Raw genomic sequence first — 20,203 nt, 5'->3', positions numbered from 1 at the left:
TTTTTTGTTTCTAAATCTATCAGCAGAGTTGTGTGAACAGTACCTCTACACCCTAAGAAAGTAAATATCCTGCACTGGCTCAAACTGCACAACTATTCACAGTTCACAGAATCAAATATCTGGCAAAAATAAAAAACTTAAAGCCAAGCATCTGGGACAGGCTGAGACCTCACTGAACACATCGGTAAGGTAAAATTCAGTGAATGGATTTGACTCATGGGGAAAAAATAACATTTTGAAATTGCTATTCTACTTAGGTTGATGGGTACCTGGAACAAGCTGCCAGAGGAAGTGGTAAAGGCAGCTACAATTACAATGTTTAAAAGACATTTGGACAGATACGTGGGGAAGAGGGATAGGGGCCAAACACAGGCAAATGGGACTAGCTTAGATAGGCATCTTGGTCAGCATGGACAATTTGGGTTGAAAGGCCTGTTTCCATACTGTACAATTCTAATGCACTATCAGTTTGGAGATGAGAAATTTTGTCTGAGGATAAAAACCTAACATTAAGAAAGTTCAGAAACAATTTTCTGGAAGACAGATAGGCATCCACAAAACAACTCAAAAAAAACTCTAATGACTGACAAAACCATGCACCTAACCTTGCCAACTGTCAAAAACTTGGATTTTTCTGACATTTGGAATCATTTAGAAACTACTGAAACAATAAAAAAATATTCAAATTATTTAAATCAAAAATATTTCACATATAAACAAATTAAAAACCAACACACAAAAAAAATTAGAAATCTACAAATATTTGTTCTTACTTTTGTCCTTTGTTACTCTTCTCCTCTACTGAAATCAATGGAGAAGTAGTCCCTGTGTCAGGAATAGCCTAGTGCAAGTTGCTTGAGCAGATTTCCCACCATAAGTGGGAGAGAATAGCCTCAACTTCATGTCCCCATGTTGGATTACATAAAGATGCCTCTCAAACAGTAAAATTACCAGTAACTTTGGGACTCCCACATTTATGCAGAAAACCCAAAGTTATAACAGGTACACAGGAAATGTTGCCAGATATGTATGGAATTACTAACATTTCCCTGCATAGTCCAGATGGATATTTAAATACAGAAAGCTCACTTTATATCAAGGAAGAAAATATAGAAAATATGTGCACCTGAAAAAACCTTGATGTCATTTGCATAATGAAGCCATCTTGTTTACCCATGTGCATCTCAAAATCTCTATTAGTGCATCAAAGGTAGAGAGCATCAACATAAAAGTAGAGAGCCCACGGAGAAGGCATAATATTTGAAAGGCCCCAAGGACTTCTTCAGCATTGATGCATGGATAAGTATAGAAACCTGAATCTTAAATACAGACCTGTAATATTTAGAGGGATTCATGGTTTCTCTTAACTAAAACCTTTGCAACATTCTGTTGGTTATCCACTTAAGAACCCATTGCATTATAATAATCACATGTGCAATAATAAAGACCTCTTTGAACTTAATCTTGACTGAGATTCAAACCTATAATCAACTGTACAAGATAAACAACTGGGTCTGCTCAAAATGATGTACATAAATAGTTCACAAGAGTTTAAAAACATCAAAAACTGAGCTGTTTAAGTTTGACAAGTACTATATATTTAATGTAGAAATGACAAATGTACAAACCAAAAACCAGTGTAATCGTTAAATAACAGGGCTTCTAATTCCCATGCTAAAAGAGTCGTTACAGCATATTTTACTAACTATGTAATTTAGATGTTAAAATCAATCATATTATGAAAGATTACACATTTTATGATTCAGTAGTGACACACAGTTGCTAAACCATTTACTATTATATGATTACTGTAAATTACATATTGAACTGACTTTTTATTGTGCACGTTGTCTCAATTGGAAACAGCTGTTGCAAAGCTCATCCCAAATGAGTTATTCCTTCCCACTTATTTGTTATATTAAAAGACTTGACAAATCATCAGCATAAAGTATTTGTTCTGATAAATGTCCACATAAGGTAACATAGCTTTTCACTGACCTGACTAAAAGGGTGATTCAAGAATGTATGATAAAAAATTTCCAGCTTCAAATCCAAAGCTCCATAATCATAAGGAATCCTGCATCCACTTTATTATGCAAATTAAACCATAAAATGGCGTAGTCAAATGTGTGATATTATAATCAAAGGAATAGTTGAAATTATACTTTATGGCCAATCCCCACGGTTTGGTCATTCAGCCCGAGGGTTTTCACCTCCGAGACTCCGAGAGCTAGCCAATATGTTATTCCGTCTAAATACACATTTTGCAGCCACACTTAACTAGACAACTGCGCAATGCTGCCAAAACATTCTCTGGCAAGAGAGATGACAATATACAGGGTTTTGTAAAAATCACTATAAATAAAAGATATCTCTTGGGATATGTCATTGTAGGTAATAAGCCATTGCATAATTGTATAAAAGCTTTGATATGAAGTATTCACACACATTTCAGTGTTTGTTATCTCTCAGTTTCAAAGTTGTGGTGAAATTTATGTTTAAAATACATGGTCACAAACAATTATTGCTAGTCTTCATTTTCTGCATGGTATATGGTACAAAAAATGTGCCACACAGCATGCAATTATTCTTAGGACTTAAAAGCTTAAAATTGTGGGTGTTTTAACTGTCATCTTATAATGACACTGAAAGAAGCCATTCGGCCCAAGGAGTCGATGCCAGCTCCAAATGGCATAATCCATTAGACCCATTCCGTTTCCTTATTTCCCTGTACCATTGCAAATTATTTTCTCTCACACCTGCAGCTCAAATCCCTTTTGATTCTTTTTTTTTTGCTATTAACCTACACTAAAGTGCACTATACAAAAGCCAATTAACCTACCAGCAGGTATTAGGGATGTGGGAGGAAACAGGAGAACCCGGAAGAAACCCACTTGGTCATAAAGAGAATATGCAAACTCTGCACTGACAGCACTGGAGATCAGGATGAAACCTGGAGTCCTGGAATGCCATCTCCCCTGCCCCATCCTGCAAACCATGCAATGAAAATTATCTAAACGGACTGAATCATCTTCTTTGCATATACTTATTTCTGTAAGAACTTTGCATCACATAAACCTTTTTACAAAGTACTGGCTGAATCAACTCTCAATTTATATAACAATCAAATGACATAAATAATGGGCCGTGAAGAATTTGATAGTACTATTATATACATAAATAGAAGTAGCATAGGACAGTCCATATAAGAGGTAGAACATGCAGAGGTTAGGTAATTATTTGAGGAAAAAGGAACAGAAGTGATAATAGAATGTGCTGAGATGAGATGGGTGCAGAATCCCAAGGAGCATACACTAGTATAGATTTACAAGACTGGATAGCCTGTTTCTGTGCTGCATCTTCAGTAATTTTGACATGTACCTTAACAGATCTATGATATTAAGTGTGTCCTATTTAAAGGACATTTGGGAAAATACCAACCAGCAGTAGAATGATTTCAAAATACCAGGAAATATGTGACATTTAGGCGAGTGTAGCTACAAAGCAGAAACATTTTAAATGTATCCCTGCATAAATAAGAATTATAGAACTACCCCTGATCAAAATGCGCATTTCATTAACATTGCACACAGGAAGAAGTGAGGGAAATTGTTACAAATCATGGATCATCCGTGTGCATGACTACACTAATAGGCAGGAATGTAGGCAGTGCAATAGATAACATGGTTAAGAAAGCATAATGCGATACTGGCCTTCACTAGTCAAGACACTGAATACAAAAGCAGGGAGGTCATGCTTCATCCATATAAAATATTGCTCAGACCTCAACTGGAATATGGGTGCAGTTCTGATCACCACACCAGAGAAAAGATGTGATTACACTGGAGAGGGTGCAGAGGATATTCACCAAGATGTTGCCTGGGATGCTCTATCAGTATGAGGAGAGACTGAGAAGCTAGGTCTGTTTTCCCTAGAACGGAGGAGGTTAAGATGGGACACGACTAAGGTCTATAAAATTATGAGGGGTATAGATAGGGTAGACTGCAGGAAACTTTTCCTCATATCAGAGGCAGATAAAACTAGAGGACATAGAGTTAGGGTAAGGGTTAGAGATTTAAAGGGGGATCTTTTCACCCAGAGACTGGTGAGTATGTGCAATACGCTGCCTGAGAGATTGGTGGAAGCAAAGTCGGATGACTAAGTGGATCTCCTGTGCATGCTATTAGAGATCCACAATAAGGCTTCTAAAGCTCCTCAATAATGCTGAGCAAGTAATGTATTCTATTCAAATATATATTAGGATAACAGTATATTTAAATAGTCATTTCATAATCATGACATACCTAGCGTGAATAACGTAATAACAAAAGCCAGCTTGAAAATGAAAATGAGGATGAAATTAAATTGGAGACACAAGAGATGCTGTAATCGGGAGCAATGCATAACCTGCCAGAGGAAATCAGTGGGTCATGTGGCCTCCTTGCAGGCAGCTGGATGGTCGACATTTTAGGTTGAGACCCTGCATCAGGATAATGCAGGATGAAACTGTCTCACTAAAGGACAGTGCTTGTCCATTAATCAAAGTAACTTATCATGTGTACACGTTCTATATTTGAAACAGTGAGAATAACGCCTGAAGGAAAGTGGGCATAATTCTGTGAGGTACAGAAGGACACGAGTAGAGAATATCAAAGTCAACAATGAAACAGATTTAGAACAAGCAGTTAAATTAAAAGTAAACCACCTCACACAGAATAATAAATACCCTCATTTTTTTACCCCAAAATTAATGCCAGCTTTTCTATTAGTTCCAGGAAAAATTACCTCTGTGTTCTGCCTTGAAAACTACTTGTTTGAGTAGCTTTGTTCAATAATTGGCAGAGTGGAAATCTTAGATTTCAAACGTTTACCAATGAAACAGGATCAAATAAGCTATATTAAAATGAATACCAGAGGTCTTTTCTGAGGACATCTCAGAAACCAGTCACTTTTGAATATCTAGTCTAGGTTTTAGCTACAGGTCTAGACTGTACACTAAATGTTCTTAACTGGTATACTTGGGACTAGCTGCATTCATTTACAGAGGATGGCTCAGTAAGTGTTAGAATTAACAAGACTGAACAGCCTCTGAGATTTTAAATAATAAAACTAATCAAAAACTTCCAGCTCAAAAGGACACAATATTGTTATGTAAATGATGACTAAAGGTTGGTAATTGGAATTATTCACAATATCCTTTTAGGCTGACATGAATATGATGGACAGAATGGCCTCCTTCGGTGCCATTAATTTCCATGATCCTATGTGGCTATTGATAGATATTTCACGCAAAAGCAAGCTACACTCAAATCCAGAGGTCATCAGGTGATTTAGGATAAATGCAGAGTCACTAAATGGCAGCCTAAGTGCTCTAGTATTAAAACCAGCAGGTCATGTCAGAAAATTGAAAACACTTAACTATATTTTATATTCTAGCTATTAAATCTGAAACATACTAAATCTACAAGTGACTCAAGGTTCTCAGTAAGAATGCAGCAAGGATTCTGGCACCTAATACATAGATTACTCAATGTGAGAAATAACAACTGAAAACCCAAAGGCCTTTTAAAAAAAAGTGGCAACAAATGAGCGTCTACTGCCAGTTAATAAGCAACTATTCCAATTAGAAGAGCACTACAGGCAGCACTTGCTTTTCCAAAAGTGAAAATCAAGCCAATAAATAAGGTTTACTCTGGAATTATGGAAAAGATTTTGCATTAAACAAAAGGCTTAAAAGTCATACAAAAACAAGACGCCAATAAAGGTAGCAAAATGGATACAGTTATTGTTAATTTTTAAATGTTAAGTTTCAAATAACCTGTCATATCATAATTTTATATAGCTTTGTGCATATACAGCAACATTTCCAATTAAAACTATGTAAATGTTCCCATCTAAAGGATGCTCATTTCACCTTACTGTTTAGCCATGATTAAAATGACTTCTCTTTCCATCAGTGGCTGCTGTATTACTAACCATTGAAATTAGCAGGCTTTGATTTGGTAAGTGGATTTATACCTAAATGCAATAGTTATTTAATAGAGTACAACATGAAAAACATAACTCCAACTTCCCATTTTCATTTCAAAAAGTGTAATACAGTAAATATCATGTAGTTAAATCTTAGGGAGCTTTTGCAAGTAATTGAATCAAATGTAAGTACAAAAAGAAAAGTCAGTTGGATTTGATAGAACACATATCCAAGACAACACACAACCAAATAGTGTAATATGCAGGTTCAAAGCAACCTCAGTCTACAATAATGTTAATAATTTAATATTTGCATTACTTAAGCAAATTAACTTTAAAAACCTCGTGACTCCAGTGATTTGGGTTCAATCCTCTCCTCTGGTGCTATGGAGTTTGCACTTTCTCACTATGACTGCACAGGTTTATTCCAGGTGCTCCAATTTCCTCCCACATCCCAAAGACACGCAGATTGGCAGGTTAATTGGCCAATGTAAATTGACTCTAGTGTGTGAGTGAGCGGTAGAATCTGGGGGGAGCTGATTAGAAAGTGGGCAGAATTAAAAAAAAGAGTATGTAAAATGGTGTCAATGAAAGGTTGAAGGTCAGCACACACTCAGTGGGCTGAAGGGCCTGTTTCCACTCTGTTTGACTCTGATGACTCACTTTACATTATTGGAATGTTTTCTTTTGAATTTTGCTAAAATGCACCTTTAGGGGAAGCTAGTTGGTGTGCTGAATTGGAAAATGGATTTTCGCTTTACATGCCTGGATTCATTTCTAATTCCCTGGATGAGTTTCCTCTTTCTGCTGGCAGTAGGTGAAGTGATTTTCAGCAAACATAACCTAGTTCCAAATGCTACACCACTGGCAAATGACAGGAGGTAGACTCAAGAAAACCGGAATATACTTCTCCAGCTCAAGACAATGTAGACTACTAACAGAATAAGGAATAAACTGACTACTAACTTCGATGTATAGGGAAAGACCCTCCACAAGTGACCTAGTACTACTTGATAAGACAATTTAATGCCAAGATGAGAGGAAGCTACACTCTCAACTACTACTGTCTCTTAACTTGCAAACAGCTCACAAAAGACAGAGTTTGATTAACTTTCACTTATGTCAGCCCAAAAGTACAGCCAAGAAATTAATCGCAGGGATTTTTTTCACAGTTAAAAACATAGCAAAAGATAAACTGTTCTGTCTGCAGTCCTAAAACTGACTTATGTATGAGTTTATATTGAAACAGCAGAAAAAAAATAGTGGAACGTGGATTGAAATAATCTCAGCACAAAATACAACTTCCAATGTATTGTTTTAATAACTAATGCTTTCCATATAGTACACCATGTAACTCAGACAACATGGTTCCGTGGAAACTTTATTGAAAAGGAAATGGCTCGTATTTTTTAATAATTATATGAATCTAATTTTACATCTGCTTTAACGAAGCATGAGAATTTTTTAACCAGCTTTGGCACAAATCTTAAAAAGCAAATTTTCTTTGCAAACTACCTCATTACTCACAAATATTAGGAAAAACACAGATGGCCTGTTGCTCAGCAACAAAACAATAATTAACAATGGACAAAGCTTCCGCCCCAAACAGAACACAATAAACAGGTTAATGAAGCTGCATCAATATGAAATTTCAAGAACAGAATAAAATCAGGTTTATTGCTAAATTGAAGCCGTTCACCAGCCCTGGGTGTTTGTGGATCGACAATGACATCATACTAGGAAACAAAGATTCTGCCAGATTCTAAACCAACTCATTTATTTCCTGAAAGTTAATCTCTACATGCAGTGTCTCAATGGATTTGGCATTTGCAAATGTCTGGCTATGTCAATTAGAGTCTTATACATGCAAATGTCTGGCTTTCATTATATTCATCGCACTTGCCCGCAAACAATCTTGAACATATTCTAAGCTTTTACTCAACTTGCATATCAAATTCAGGGGCTCTGCTCAAACTAAGAACTCTAAATTTGCTTTATAAAATATATAGCAGAAAACAAATATACAAAGCTTATAATGTGTCTGTATATATATATATATATATATATATGTATACACACACACACACACACACACACACACACACACACACACACACACACAGATATATTCTAATTGTTCTTCATGTTGATTGGTGCAGGTCTAAATAAAATAAACATTATAACAGAAAAGTTCAAAATTGTATAATTTTATTTCTTAAAGAGCTTCCTTTTAAAAAATGCATATTTTCTATTCTATGATCACAAACAGGTGAAAATCTCTGGGCAATATGTGAAGGACATAGACATACCTTACTTTTCCTTGCAGCAACTATTCAATGCTGAGAATACAACATCAACCTGAATCAAAACATGGCTACTTGTTGAACAAATAGAGGAAAACCACTCCACTTTATTAAAATAGCTTCACCAGTTGCTCATCATGGCATAATCATCTTTTTTAGGTTATATTAAAAATGTAAAACAAAGAAAGACCCTCCCACCCCAGTCATTCTCTTTTCTCCATTCCCTTCCATCAGGCAGAATAGACAAAAGCTTGAAAAAAATGCACCACCGGGCTCAGGGACAGCTTCTATCCCACTGTTATAAGACTCTTGAATGGACCTCTTGTACAATAAAGATGAACTCTTGATCTCTCAATCTACCTCGTCATGGCGCTTGCACTTATTGTCTAACTGCACTGCACTTTCTCCGTAACTGTAACATGATATTCTGCATTCTGTCTGCTTTTCCCTTTGCACTACCTTGATGTACTTATGTTTTGAAATGATCTGTATGAATGGAATGCAAAACAATGTTTTTCACTGTATCTCAGTACATGTGATAATAATAAACCAATTTCCAACAGAGGTTAAATTGGGCAAACTTGTTGCTTGCTGGTAGATATCATGCATCTCTGCCCACTGATGCAACGTTGTGTAATTGGAAGTGGTCACCTGGGGCAAAGATTAGTATAGTTGTCTGATCCGTCCCATAATTGCAAATATACACAGTCTTCCCTGCAATATTTACAACAATGAGGCTATTCATAATGCTTTTATGGCTTCTTCTCTGAATGGGCTCCTCTGTGGTCTCCATGTGTCATCATGTCATAAACACAGAAGACCACAATAAAACTTACTCTTTTATAGGCTGATTATGAAATCAAAAACAACGTAGCACATAAAAACTTTGAATAAAGAGATGGAACTTGTAGACCAATATATTCAAATGACAGTAGAGTAGCAAGGAAACTGTTGCGTAACCATTGCTCAACTCCCTCATATAAGACACATCCAATGATAACACCCATGTCCAATTCACAGTAAATAAAAAACTTACCATTTTGTTCATCTAGTTCATTTCCTATATCTCGACCCATTTGTTTCTGTCTGGCTATCACTGTTACCAGAGCGTCCAAGCCCGCATCTTGCTCTGAATTAAAAAAATAGCACAATAAAAGCAAAGTCAATTAATTAAGCAACAAGGAAATAAAAATGTAGTTTTTGCCCATTTTAAATGTCGACCTCTTTTAATTGCCAAAGCCACAAACACTACAGACTTCATATTGGATGCTATGATTGCTCCAATTTTGTCCAAATGTGACAAAATATGATGGATCAGATTCTCTATCTGTCTTCCAAAACTCCAGAGATAGAACAATCACTGTATTGAGACAATTTGTACAATTGAGGTAACAAAACTCAGCCAAGTTAGGCATATAAAACCAGTTATGCACATAGGCAGCAAAAAATAATTTATCCAATTCATTGGTAACAATCAATATTGCCCCTGTTTAACATTTTCAATATCTATTATATAGCAGAAGCCATGTGACATAGCTGTTCAGCATGGTTTATGTGATAAACTAATGACAGACCACTCTGTATGAAAAATAAATTAATATAAATCAAGTTTCATTTTGGCACCACAATCCTGGGTCCTTGAATTCTTAAGGTACTCCACACCTCACATGTTTAGAACCACATGGTTAAGGAACCCATTGGTGCAGATTTTGCTTGTTGTATTGCAATTGATCTCTGATCTGAATGCTAACTCTTGAAATGTTTACTGCCAGATGTAATTTTTTTAAAGTAGATACCAAAAGAGCTACCATTAAGATTAATCGCACTTACTAACGCCATTATTTTGGTAAATCCTGAAATAGATATCTCATACAATAAACCTAGTGAAATCATACCTTACATTAAATAACATTGTGCTAAATGAAATTCTGAACTACAGGCCAGCAACAATTGCACTGCTGTTATTAATAACTGTTATTCTTTTGTATCTGCTACTGTGAACGTCAATGTAAACCTGAACGTTGTGTAAGTGGAAGCACTAACTTACATTCCCTGCTTCACACTGACTTGATGTAACACATCTCTAACATCCAGGTCTCTAGTGTCATAAATGAGCCAAAGAAACACACATTTAAATACAAGCCCAGAGCTGTACAGAATCCAACTGCCACAACTATTTTTAGTATAACTAAAGAGAGATAAGAGATAAGAGGTGGAAACATCTAGGTGACCCTGTCTGAGTTTAGCAGGTGCAACCAGAAGTGTCCCACTCAGGGTGAAGCAACTGGCTCTGCGACACAGGTTCGACTCCCTGCAGGAGGAACAGTAGACATTGACCCATTTAAAACATTAAAACTTGAATATCGTTCTGCAGAGTTCTGCAAGATTTCAACCTTGATATATTTAAATTCGTTGAAATTGAACTGCAACTGAGATAGAGCCGAAGTACCAAGAATACCTCAACTCTACTTAAGCTCAGCACCAAATTCCTAACAGGCACCTTGCCGCATTTATACAGTATATCTTATATTACTGTGCACTCTGAATGCTCTCCAATCATCATTACTTCAGTTTCATCTGTACCCTTCCAGACACAAGGCATTTGTATTTTCCAGGTAATTCATATGATGAAAAGCTATGAAGTCTGGTTGTTCAGTTTCTTTGCAAACAGCTGCCACCTAGTGAGTTAGCATCGTACATTAGATTTCAGATCTGCAAAAGCTCAACATGAATTATCTCATTTTTCTTGTAAATGAATCAAATAGTCTGGAAACTAATTTTCCAAATGGCTTCCTTTAATTGTAATTAGTTTACCAAGATCAGATTAAAACTTACATCAGCCCTAATAGATGGAAACATTTATGTTCAGTGAAATATTCACATTGTGCATTGCATTATCTTGCAGTGACGTGGCTACAATTAATTTTGAACTCACATCAGCTCAAAACACATAACCCATGACTACATATTTATAGTTTCCAATCAATGTATGGAGAGAAAATATACCGAATTTATAATGTAATGCATCACAATATTTTGAGCATGCATTCAGAAGATTAACTTTAAAAAGGACAACAGATAGCAGCACAGTTCTATACTGTTCATCATGCATTCCCATGAATTTAGCACTTTTAAATATATGGAAAATTCCTTATTCTACAGATTTTGACAAGAACCTTAGAACATAAATAAATATTATTTTCTTGCCTGACTGAGATAGATTGTAAGAAATGATTGGTAAGAAATGATTGACTTAAAAGTGTTAATTTAACTCTTAATGCTTTTAACATGTTGAACATTTCTCCTTTTTAAAAATGTCTTAATTTAACTTCTGTTTAAATTTTTTATTTTAAATATTTACCATGTATAAAGATTGTAATTTTTAGATTACCTTATGAATTCTTGGTGCAAAGTCATAATATTAAAATTATTTCTGATTGTATTTTGCTCAAAGCAGCACAGCTTGAAAAATCAGCTTTATTCAGACAGTCCTTCAGTTAACGTTCTTGCTTATTTATACCTTTAATATTAACAATGACCAAATATTCAAGGAGGGCTTGGTCTATTTTCAGAAGCTTCAAAAGAGTATTTATGAACTTTCATAAAGATGAGTTTTACCTTGTATGATCCTCTGCTGTTGATATTTGATTTCACTAAAATCAAGACCTTTTGTTTCTTCTGGCTCCTCCATCAACCAAGGATTAGTGAGACCACTCTTTGGATCTGTACTCATAAGGCTAGTCCTAAAAATTAAATCAAATTTCAATAAAAGTTTCATTGAATATTTTAAACCCAGTAATACTAAAGTGGTGCAAGGATCTAAGTTATTGATACATATGTTATTGCTTGCTCGGATATACTATAAAATGTTTACCTTATAACAATGTCAACAGGGATAAAGATGGTCATCATGGGTGGGAGTAAATTATGAAACTGAGTATTGGAAATGCTGAAGTTATAAACATTTTTTTCTGGGATTGATATACAACAGGAGCAGAACAAAACCCCAACAGAAAAAAAACTAGAAAAATAAATAGTGGTTTGTAAATGATTTGAAATTAAAAAAGCATGTCATGTAACTTATAAAATAAATTCATGAACACCATGCCAATTTAGAAGAGAACGCAAAGAACATGATGACTGAAACTACAAAATAGCAAAGACATACCATAATGCAAGTTGTATGAAAACTGGATGGTAGATAGAAGTAAAAATAATTTCAATTTCAATTAACACTATTATATCCAAGTGATAGACCTAATTTAATCACTTAAACAACTTGCATTTAAATAGTTCCTTTAAGACAGTAAAGTTTGCCAAGGCACATTAGAGGAACATTATTAAACATCAACATCATGAGGAGATGATCAAAAGCATGATCAAGGAGATGGGTTTTAAAGGATGTCTTAATGAAAGAAAGAGAGACAGAGAGGCAGTGAGATTTAGGGAGGGAAATCCATTATGTAAGGTCTTGACAACAGAAATATTGAATAAATTTAGTATTTATTCAATCATGCTAAATGCACATTAATTGAACAGCCAAAAACAATTTGAGATTCAATGAAAGAGATGGCAGGTATTGTGGGCCAATGCATTAAATCAAATGTTTTCCAATGATCCAAAGTCAACTAATACTTTTTTGGTGAAAAAGTTGTACTACTGGTTTATCTAAAAATCTTCATGATTTGGCAAATGCATTGAAAAAGTTTTGTTGCACTCAGGAAATTTTAAACTTTATCTGTACCCAAACCTAATGGGTACGAAAGTAGAAAGTTCTAAATAACTCGCGTTTAGTAAATGAATGAGTTCTGCTGGAGAGGTGGTATGCTATTTGAACTTTTAGAATACCTTGGAAAATGATTCTAAATGATACAATTCACAGGAAGAAGAAAAAACAAAAGTTAATTTTTAAAGTAATCACCCTCACTAGTAGAATTTGAATACAGGGTCCATTCAGAATCTTCATTCTGCATCACAAACTTTTGTACTGTGTTTTAGCACTTGGTATTTTAGCATTAAAAAAAGCAAAGGCAAGACTGCAAAACATGTAACAATGAGTGTTAAGTAGGTAGAGCAATAATCTTAACAATTCAAAATGCTGATAAGCATATGCATTGGCTCCTTGTTCCGGTATATCTAGCCAAAACCACAATTGTAGAAACACAGTCAATTCCAAGTTTTAAGGATTGCATTCTGTAATGAAAGCAATTAGCAGCAATCTACATCACCATCTTTTTTCTAACAACCTGCTACAAATCCATCTAAAATCATGACAAATATCACCTGATAACTGTAATCCTTATGACATGTTTGGTAACTGTGCTGCATTCTACTTCCTTTTTCCTCTCTGATCTTACTATGCTTTGCTTTAGTGGTGTAAAGATTAAAGCTTATCCAATTAGCCTCCCACTGTTTTTGCCATGTTAATCACCTAAATCTTTGGAATGGTCACAGAGCAGTGGAGTGTGCAGATGATTTCTGATTTTTTTTGTGATCAGCTTTAACTAATTATAAGGCTTTGAGATTTGCTCAAATAGAAAAGACGAGAGAAATGGAATCAGAGAACTGCATCACTGCCTAATAACCAGCAGCTAATCTTCCATGGACTATTGTTTCACTGCAAATTCTTTCCAGAAAAAAAACTTCCCAAGTGTCTCTGATAATTCAACCACAGCCTTTTTTAAACACAGGCCACACATTAGGATTTACTATTGCTTTACTTGATCTGAGTTAGTGAGATTGCCTCACAATTGCCTATTCATATGACAACATTTAACAAAATTGCCAAATGAAATTCTTCATAAAAGTCATACAACATAAAATATATGTAAACTGGAAACTCAAGAAACAATAGCATACAATAGATTTTAGGAAGCACATACAAGCTCAGTGAACAGTAACAACATGTAAACTATAATTCATTTACATCAATCGAGGATTTACTCATTTTCACAACAGTTAATATTAAATTTGTGAGTAATTGAACAAAGGGTTCAATTAAATGTAATATTTAAACTACTGCAAGTTTTAACCAGAATGAATTAACGTCCTAAAGTTCAATTTATTAGTTTAACATGACAAATCTACATGTGTTCACCATATTCAAGGATAAACCGCAGAACAAACTTCAGATCAGCACACTCTAGCTGACCCAAAAATAGCTTTGTTTCTCCAGTTGCCTTTCACCACTGAGCAAATTACACAGCATATTAAATAAACAAATAAACTGCACATTAATATGATAGCATCCTTTGCTGAAGGCATCTTAACTTCAGGATGAGGGTAATTACTGTTCAAAACCGTCACTCAAAGACAATCTGGAGTTGAATCTCTTCTTGATTAGGCATCCAAGTAAATGAGCACATTCAATCTTGAAGCAACAAATTGGAATGTACTGATTTGAAGATTTATTATTTCATTTATACCATCTTCAGGAAAACATTTTTTAAAATACCATATTTTTACTGATCTTTTATCTTGAGTAAAGACTATAAGGGGCTACCCTATCAAGGCACAGCTACAATAAGATTAGACCACATGAGTAGTTCACTAATGTACCATGAAACCAGCTCAATAAAAACTATTGACTGAGTAGTGTGATAGGTTGGACAAAGACCTTTCACCTCAGGGAAATGGGTTCAAATCCAGCACAGCCTAACAGGATAAGTTTCCTCCCTCTGTTAGTTATAAGGGTAACTCTGTGAAATCGGTTTAGACAATGTCAATCCAGTCCACAGCAGACATGTTTATAACACAAAACTATCCCTAATTCCAGGTTAATTGGAAAATACACTCACACTGAATCATGATGGTAAAGCATTTTGGTCCAAGAGAAGGTGTTCTTCTGACAAAGGAGTCCGAGTCCATTAGTAGGGCAGAGTGAGCTTTCATCTCCACCAAAACTACATTACATCTAATGTGCAAGTATTTGATACCGGTACTAGGTGAATGAAACTAAAGGTGTTTCTTTTACTTTGCTGAACAAAAAGAGACTTATTATTGCTAACCAGTCATATTCTATAGAAACTATATTCTGCAATAATTATGACAATTGTTACAAAGTTTCTAGTCACTCAGGCAGCTATTATTCAGAATCAGATTTATTATCACTGACATATGTCATGAAATTTGTTGTTTTGCAGCAGCAGTACAGTGCATGACATAAAGACATAAAAATTACTATAAGTTACAAAAATAAATAAATAGTGCAAAAGAGGATTAACGAGGTAGTGTTCACGGGTTCATGGACCATTCAAAAATCTGATGGCGGAGGGGAAGAAGCTGTTCCTAAAACATTTAGTGTGGGTTTTCAGGCTCCTGTACCTCCTCCCTGATGGCAGTAATGTGAAGAGGGCATGTGGTGAGGGTCCTTAATGATAGATGCCACTTTTTTGGAGCACCGCCTCTTGAAGATGTCCTTGATGATGGGGAGGGTGACGCACATGATGGAGCTGGCTGAGTCTACAACCCTCTGCAGCCTCTTTCGATCCTGCACATTGGAGCCTCCACACCAAGCGGTGATGCAACCAGTCAGAAATATCTCCACTGTACACTTGTAGAAATTTGCAAGAGTCTTTGGTGACACACCAAATCTCCTCAAATTTCTAATGAAGTAGAGCTGCTGGTGTGCCTTCTTCATGAATGCATCAATGTGTTGGACCCAAGATAGATCCTCTGAGACGTTCTTCATTGATGTATTGAAAATACACAGATGCTACTAAGTCATGCTATTTTATTTTACCATAAACTTTTGCGCATAACAATGTGGAAAGATTTCCTTTGTATGCGTGTGACAAAATAAAACAGAATTAGGTTTATTATCACTGACTTAGATGACAAGAAATTTGTTTTGCTGCAGCAGTACAGTGCAAAGACATAAAAATTACTATAAATTACAAAAATAAATAAATAGTGCTAAAGAAAGGAATAATGAGATAGTGCTCACGGGTTCATGGGACAGTTCAGAAATCTGATGGCGGAGGGGAAGAAGCTGTTTCTGAATCATTGAGTGTGGGTCTTCAGGCTCCTGTACCTCCTCCCTGATGGTAGTAACAGGAAAAGGGCATGACCTGGATGGTGAGGGTCCTTAGTGATGAATGCTGCCTTCTTGAGGCACCGCCTCTTGAAGATGTCCTCGATGGTGGGGAGGGTTGTGCCCGTGATGGAGCTGGCTGAGTCAACAACCCACTGCAGCCTCTTGTGATCCTGTGCCTTCTGTTATTTGGAGCCTCCATACCAGGCTGTGATGCAACCAGTCAGAATGCTCTCCACTGTACATCTATAGAAATTTGTAAGAGTCTTTAGTAACATTCTGAATCTTAGCAAACTCCTAACAAAGTGGAGCTGCTCACATGCCTTCTTCATGATTGCAACAATGTGTTGGGCCCGGCATAGATCCTCCAGCATGTTGACGCCCAGGAACGTGAAGCTGCTCACCCTTTCCACCGCTGACCCCTCAATGAGGACTGGTGTGTGTTCTCCTGACTTCCCTTTCCTGAAGTCCACAATCAATTCTTTGGTCTTGCTGACGTTGTGTGCGAGGTTGTTGTTGTGACACCACTCAAACAGCTGATCTTTCTCACTCCTGTATGCCTCCTCGTCGACATCTGAGATTCTACCAACAATAGTGGTGTCATCAGCAAATTTATAGATGGTGTTTGAGCTGAGTTTAGCCACACAGAGATGAGTGTAGAGAGTAGAGCAGTGGGCTCAGCACGCATCCTTGAGGTGTGCCTGTGTTGATCGTCAGCAAGGGTGAGATGTTATGACCAATCCTCACTGACTGTGGTCTCTCGAGAAGGAAGTCGAGAATCCAGCTGCAGAGGGAGGTACAGAGGCCCAGGTTTTGAAGCTTGGTGATTAGCACTGAGGGGATGATAGCATTGAACGCCAAGTTGTAATCAATAAACAGCAGCCTGACGTATGTTTTGTGGTTATCTAGGTGCTCAAAAGCAGAGTGGAGAGCCAGTGAGATTGCGTCTGCTGTAGACCTGTTGTATACAGACAGGTACACACAGCAAAGCTGCTTTTTCCCTTGCCTCAGCCCCACCAGTTTGGAGTCCAATACTGCAGCCCTGTTCTGTCCTTGTATTCCCACACACAAAATCACGCAGTTGTTAACATCAAAATGTCACATGAATGGTTAACATTCTCACAGCTCAAAGGGTATTCATCAAAAGCAGGTAATAAAACTTGTCACATAGTGTGGCAGACATACAAAAAGTGATGGAGAGGAAATAATGTAAATATGCACAGAATTTTTATATATTAAAGTACTGATTGACATAACTGATGACTGCTATTGTTTAAAACATAGGATGAAGATTATTTAACTAGTTAGATGATTTTGAAATATTGTGTTTATCTTGATAGGCTAATGTTTATCTTGACTACAGGCCCACCCCCTATTAGTGTGGCTTCAACTTCAGTTAAAGTGTTCCAATCCTGAGAAAAATAGAATAATGTTTGGGATTTACAGAAATGTTTTTAATAAAATCTTTGAAATAATATGAACCATGAACCTATCATTTTAGCTATGTTTATGTAAATTTATGTTTATTACATTAGCTAACATAATAATATTTCCCTGAGGCAAGAACTTGATGGGAGGAGGTAGAGCGATGGGAGTGGTGTATGTGAATATCTGAATGGGAGGAATAGCGATCCTCATGAGGATGGTTCAGTGCCGGAATCTGCCCTGGTGAAACTTCCTTGGATTCTCCTCTCTTCCCAAGTCCTGATCACCAGGAACTACTTGATCTCCAATTGACCCTGACTATAAGATTCCATTTTTCTTATGCATTAATTTTAAAGGATATTATATGCCGGCAAGGCCAACATTTATTACCCATCACTAAATGCCAATGAGACCATTGCTTGCACTATTGCTGTCCTTCTGATGAAAGTACTCCCATAATGCTGTTGGGTAGAGAGTTCCAGAATTTAGATGAAGGAACAGTGATATATTTGCAAGTCAAAATGGCATGCAACTTGGAGAGGAACAAGAAGCTGGAGATAGAAAAACAAAGGACTGCAGATGCTGGAACTAGACGAAAAACACTATGATGCTGGAGGAACTCAGCAGGCCAGGCAGCATCCGTGGAGAAAAGCAGGCGGTCAACGTTTCGGGTCAGGACCCTTCTTCAGGATTGAAGATAGGAAGAGGGGAAGCCCAATATATAGGAGGGAAAAGCAGAGCAGTGATAGGTGGACAAAAAAGGGGAGGCGGGGTGGGCACAAGAAGGTGGAGATGTTCCAAGACATCTGCTGCCCTTGTTGTTCTTGGTGACAGATGCTTGGGAACAGAGATTTGGAAGTTGCTGTTGGAATTATCAATGTGGGTAACTACAGAACATTTTGTAAATTATACACACTACAGGGTCTGTGCACGATTGATGAAAAGAATGAACATTTAGGGTGTTGCTTGGGTACAAACCAAGTAGGCCACTTTGTCCTAGATGGTGTTGAGCTTCTTGAGTGTTGCTGGAGCTGCCCTCAACCAGGCAAGTGAGAGTATTCCTTCGTACATTCCCAATTTATGCCATGTAGGTAGGGGAAAGGCTCTGGATGTCAGATGCAAGTCACTCACCAGGGGATACACGGCATCTGGCCTGCTTGTGTAACGTCAGTATTTATGTTGCTGGTCCAGGCCACCCATCAGGATATTGGTGGTAGGATCTCAGAGATGGAGACGCCATTAAATATCAAGGGTAGCTGGCTGTACTCTCTTTTACTGGAAAGGGTCATTGTTGGAACTTTTGTGGTGTGAATGCTTTGTGCCATGCGCGAATGTTGTCTCGGCCTTGCTGCATACAGGCATTATGTGCTACATTTGCTGATGTCTTGCAAACAGAATTGAATATTGTGCAATCGTCAGCAAACATCCCTGCTGCTGACTTTAAGATGGAAAGAAGGTCAGTGATGAAGCAGCTGAAGATGGTTGTATCTGGGACAATATCCTGAGAAAATCCTGAAATGATATCCTGGCTTGTGATGATTGACCACCAACCACAATAACCACCTTCTCTTGTGCAAGATACATCTCTAACCACTTGAGCACTTGATGCCCGGTGAAAGCCAAACTGGATAATAGTGAGTAGATCACTGGGGAGTAAATGCTGCCTAACAGCACTATTGACCCCCGCTTCCTTAACCCCAAATTGTTGACCAACCGCCTTCCATTTCTGGCAAGCATACTAATCTAAATAAAAACAGAAAATGCTGGTAACACTCAGCGGGTCAATCTGCATCTACAGAAAGACTGTTAATACTTCAGGTCAATGACCCTCCATTCATTCTGTTTTTATTTCAGCTTGCCAGCATCTGCAGTTTTTTTGATTTTTAATCTCATAGTAATTAATATTTTTAATTGTTTTCTCCCCTCAAATATTGTTGAGAAGGCACCAGCTGCTGAGACACATTTGCATATCTTTATTAACTCTTGACCTGGCCATTGCAAAATACTCTTGCCACCCTCCCTTGTTCCACCTTCTGTAAATCTGTACAAAACTCTGCTGGAATCTGGACTCTGCTGTCCTGTTCCAATTTGTACTGTCCGTTTCACCATTAATCTTACTTCCTGCTAACCTACATTGGCTCTTAGTTAAATAATGCCTCAATTTTAAAACACACATCCTTGTTTTCAAATGTTTGTATGACTGCAAACCTCCCTATCTTTGCAGTCTCTTCCTGCCTTACAGTCATCAAAGGGTGCTACACTCCTCCAATTCTAATCTCGAGTATCTCCAATTTCAATTGGTCCACAATTGGCATTTGTACTGTCAGCTGCCATATTGCTAGGAGTCAAAAGTAGTAGGAGAGTAACAAATGTAACTGCAGAGTGATTTATCTTTGCATTAAAATATAAAGTTAGTTAAAACATTAACTTCTAAATTTTATGAAGCAAAGAACAAAATCTTTGCAGCAAATTG

At 36.8% G+C, this 20,203-nt stretch overlaps 1 protein-coding gene across 1 annotated transcript in view; it reads right to left on the bottom strand.

The window, feature by feature from the left end:
- stx8 (syntaxin 8) overlaps positions 1–20,203 on the bottom strand; it is a 140,158-nt gene that overhangs the window by 96,473 nt on the left and 23,482 nt on the right. Inside the window, exons 5-6 of the mRNA XM_052032969.1 lie at positions 11,892–12,016; positions 9,310–9,402 (exon numbers count right to left, since the gene is read on the bottom strand). Coding sequence (XP_051888929.1) covers positions 9,310–9,402; positions 11,892–12,016 — 218 coding nt within the window. The remainder of the gene's footprint in view (positions 1–9,309; positions 9,403–11,891; positions 12,017–20,203) is intronic.

Source organism: Pristis pectinata, chromosome 18 (assembly GCF_009764475.1).
Source record: "Pristis pectinata isolate sPriPec2 chromosome 18, sPriPec2.1.pri, whole genome shotgun sequence".
NCBI lineage: Eukaryota > Metazoa > Chordata > Chondrichthyes > Rhinopristiformes > Pristidae > Pristis > Pristis pectinata.
Note: the sequence above shows the minus strand (reverse complement) of the source record. Positions and strands in the feature narration are given on the sequence as shown.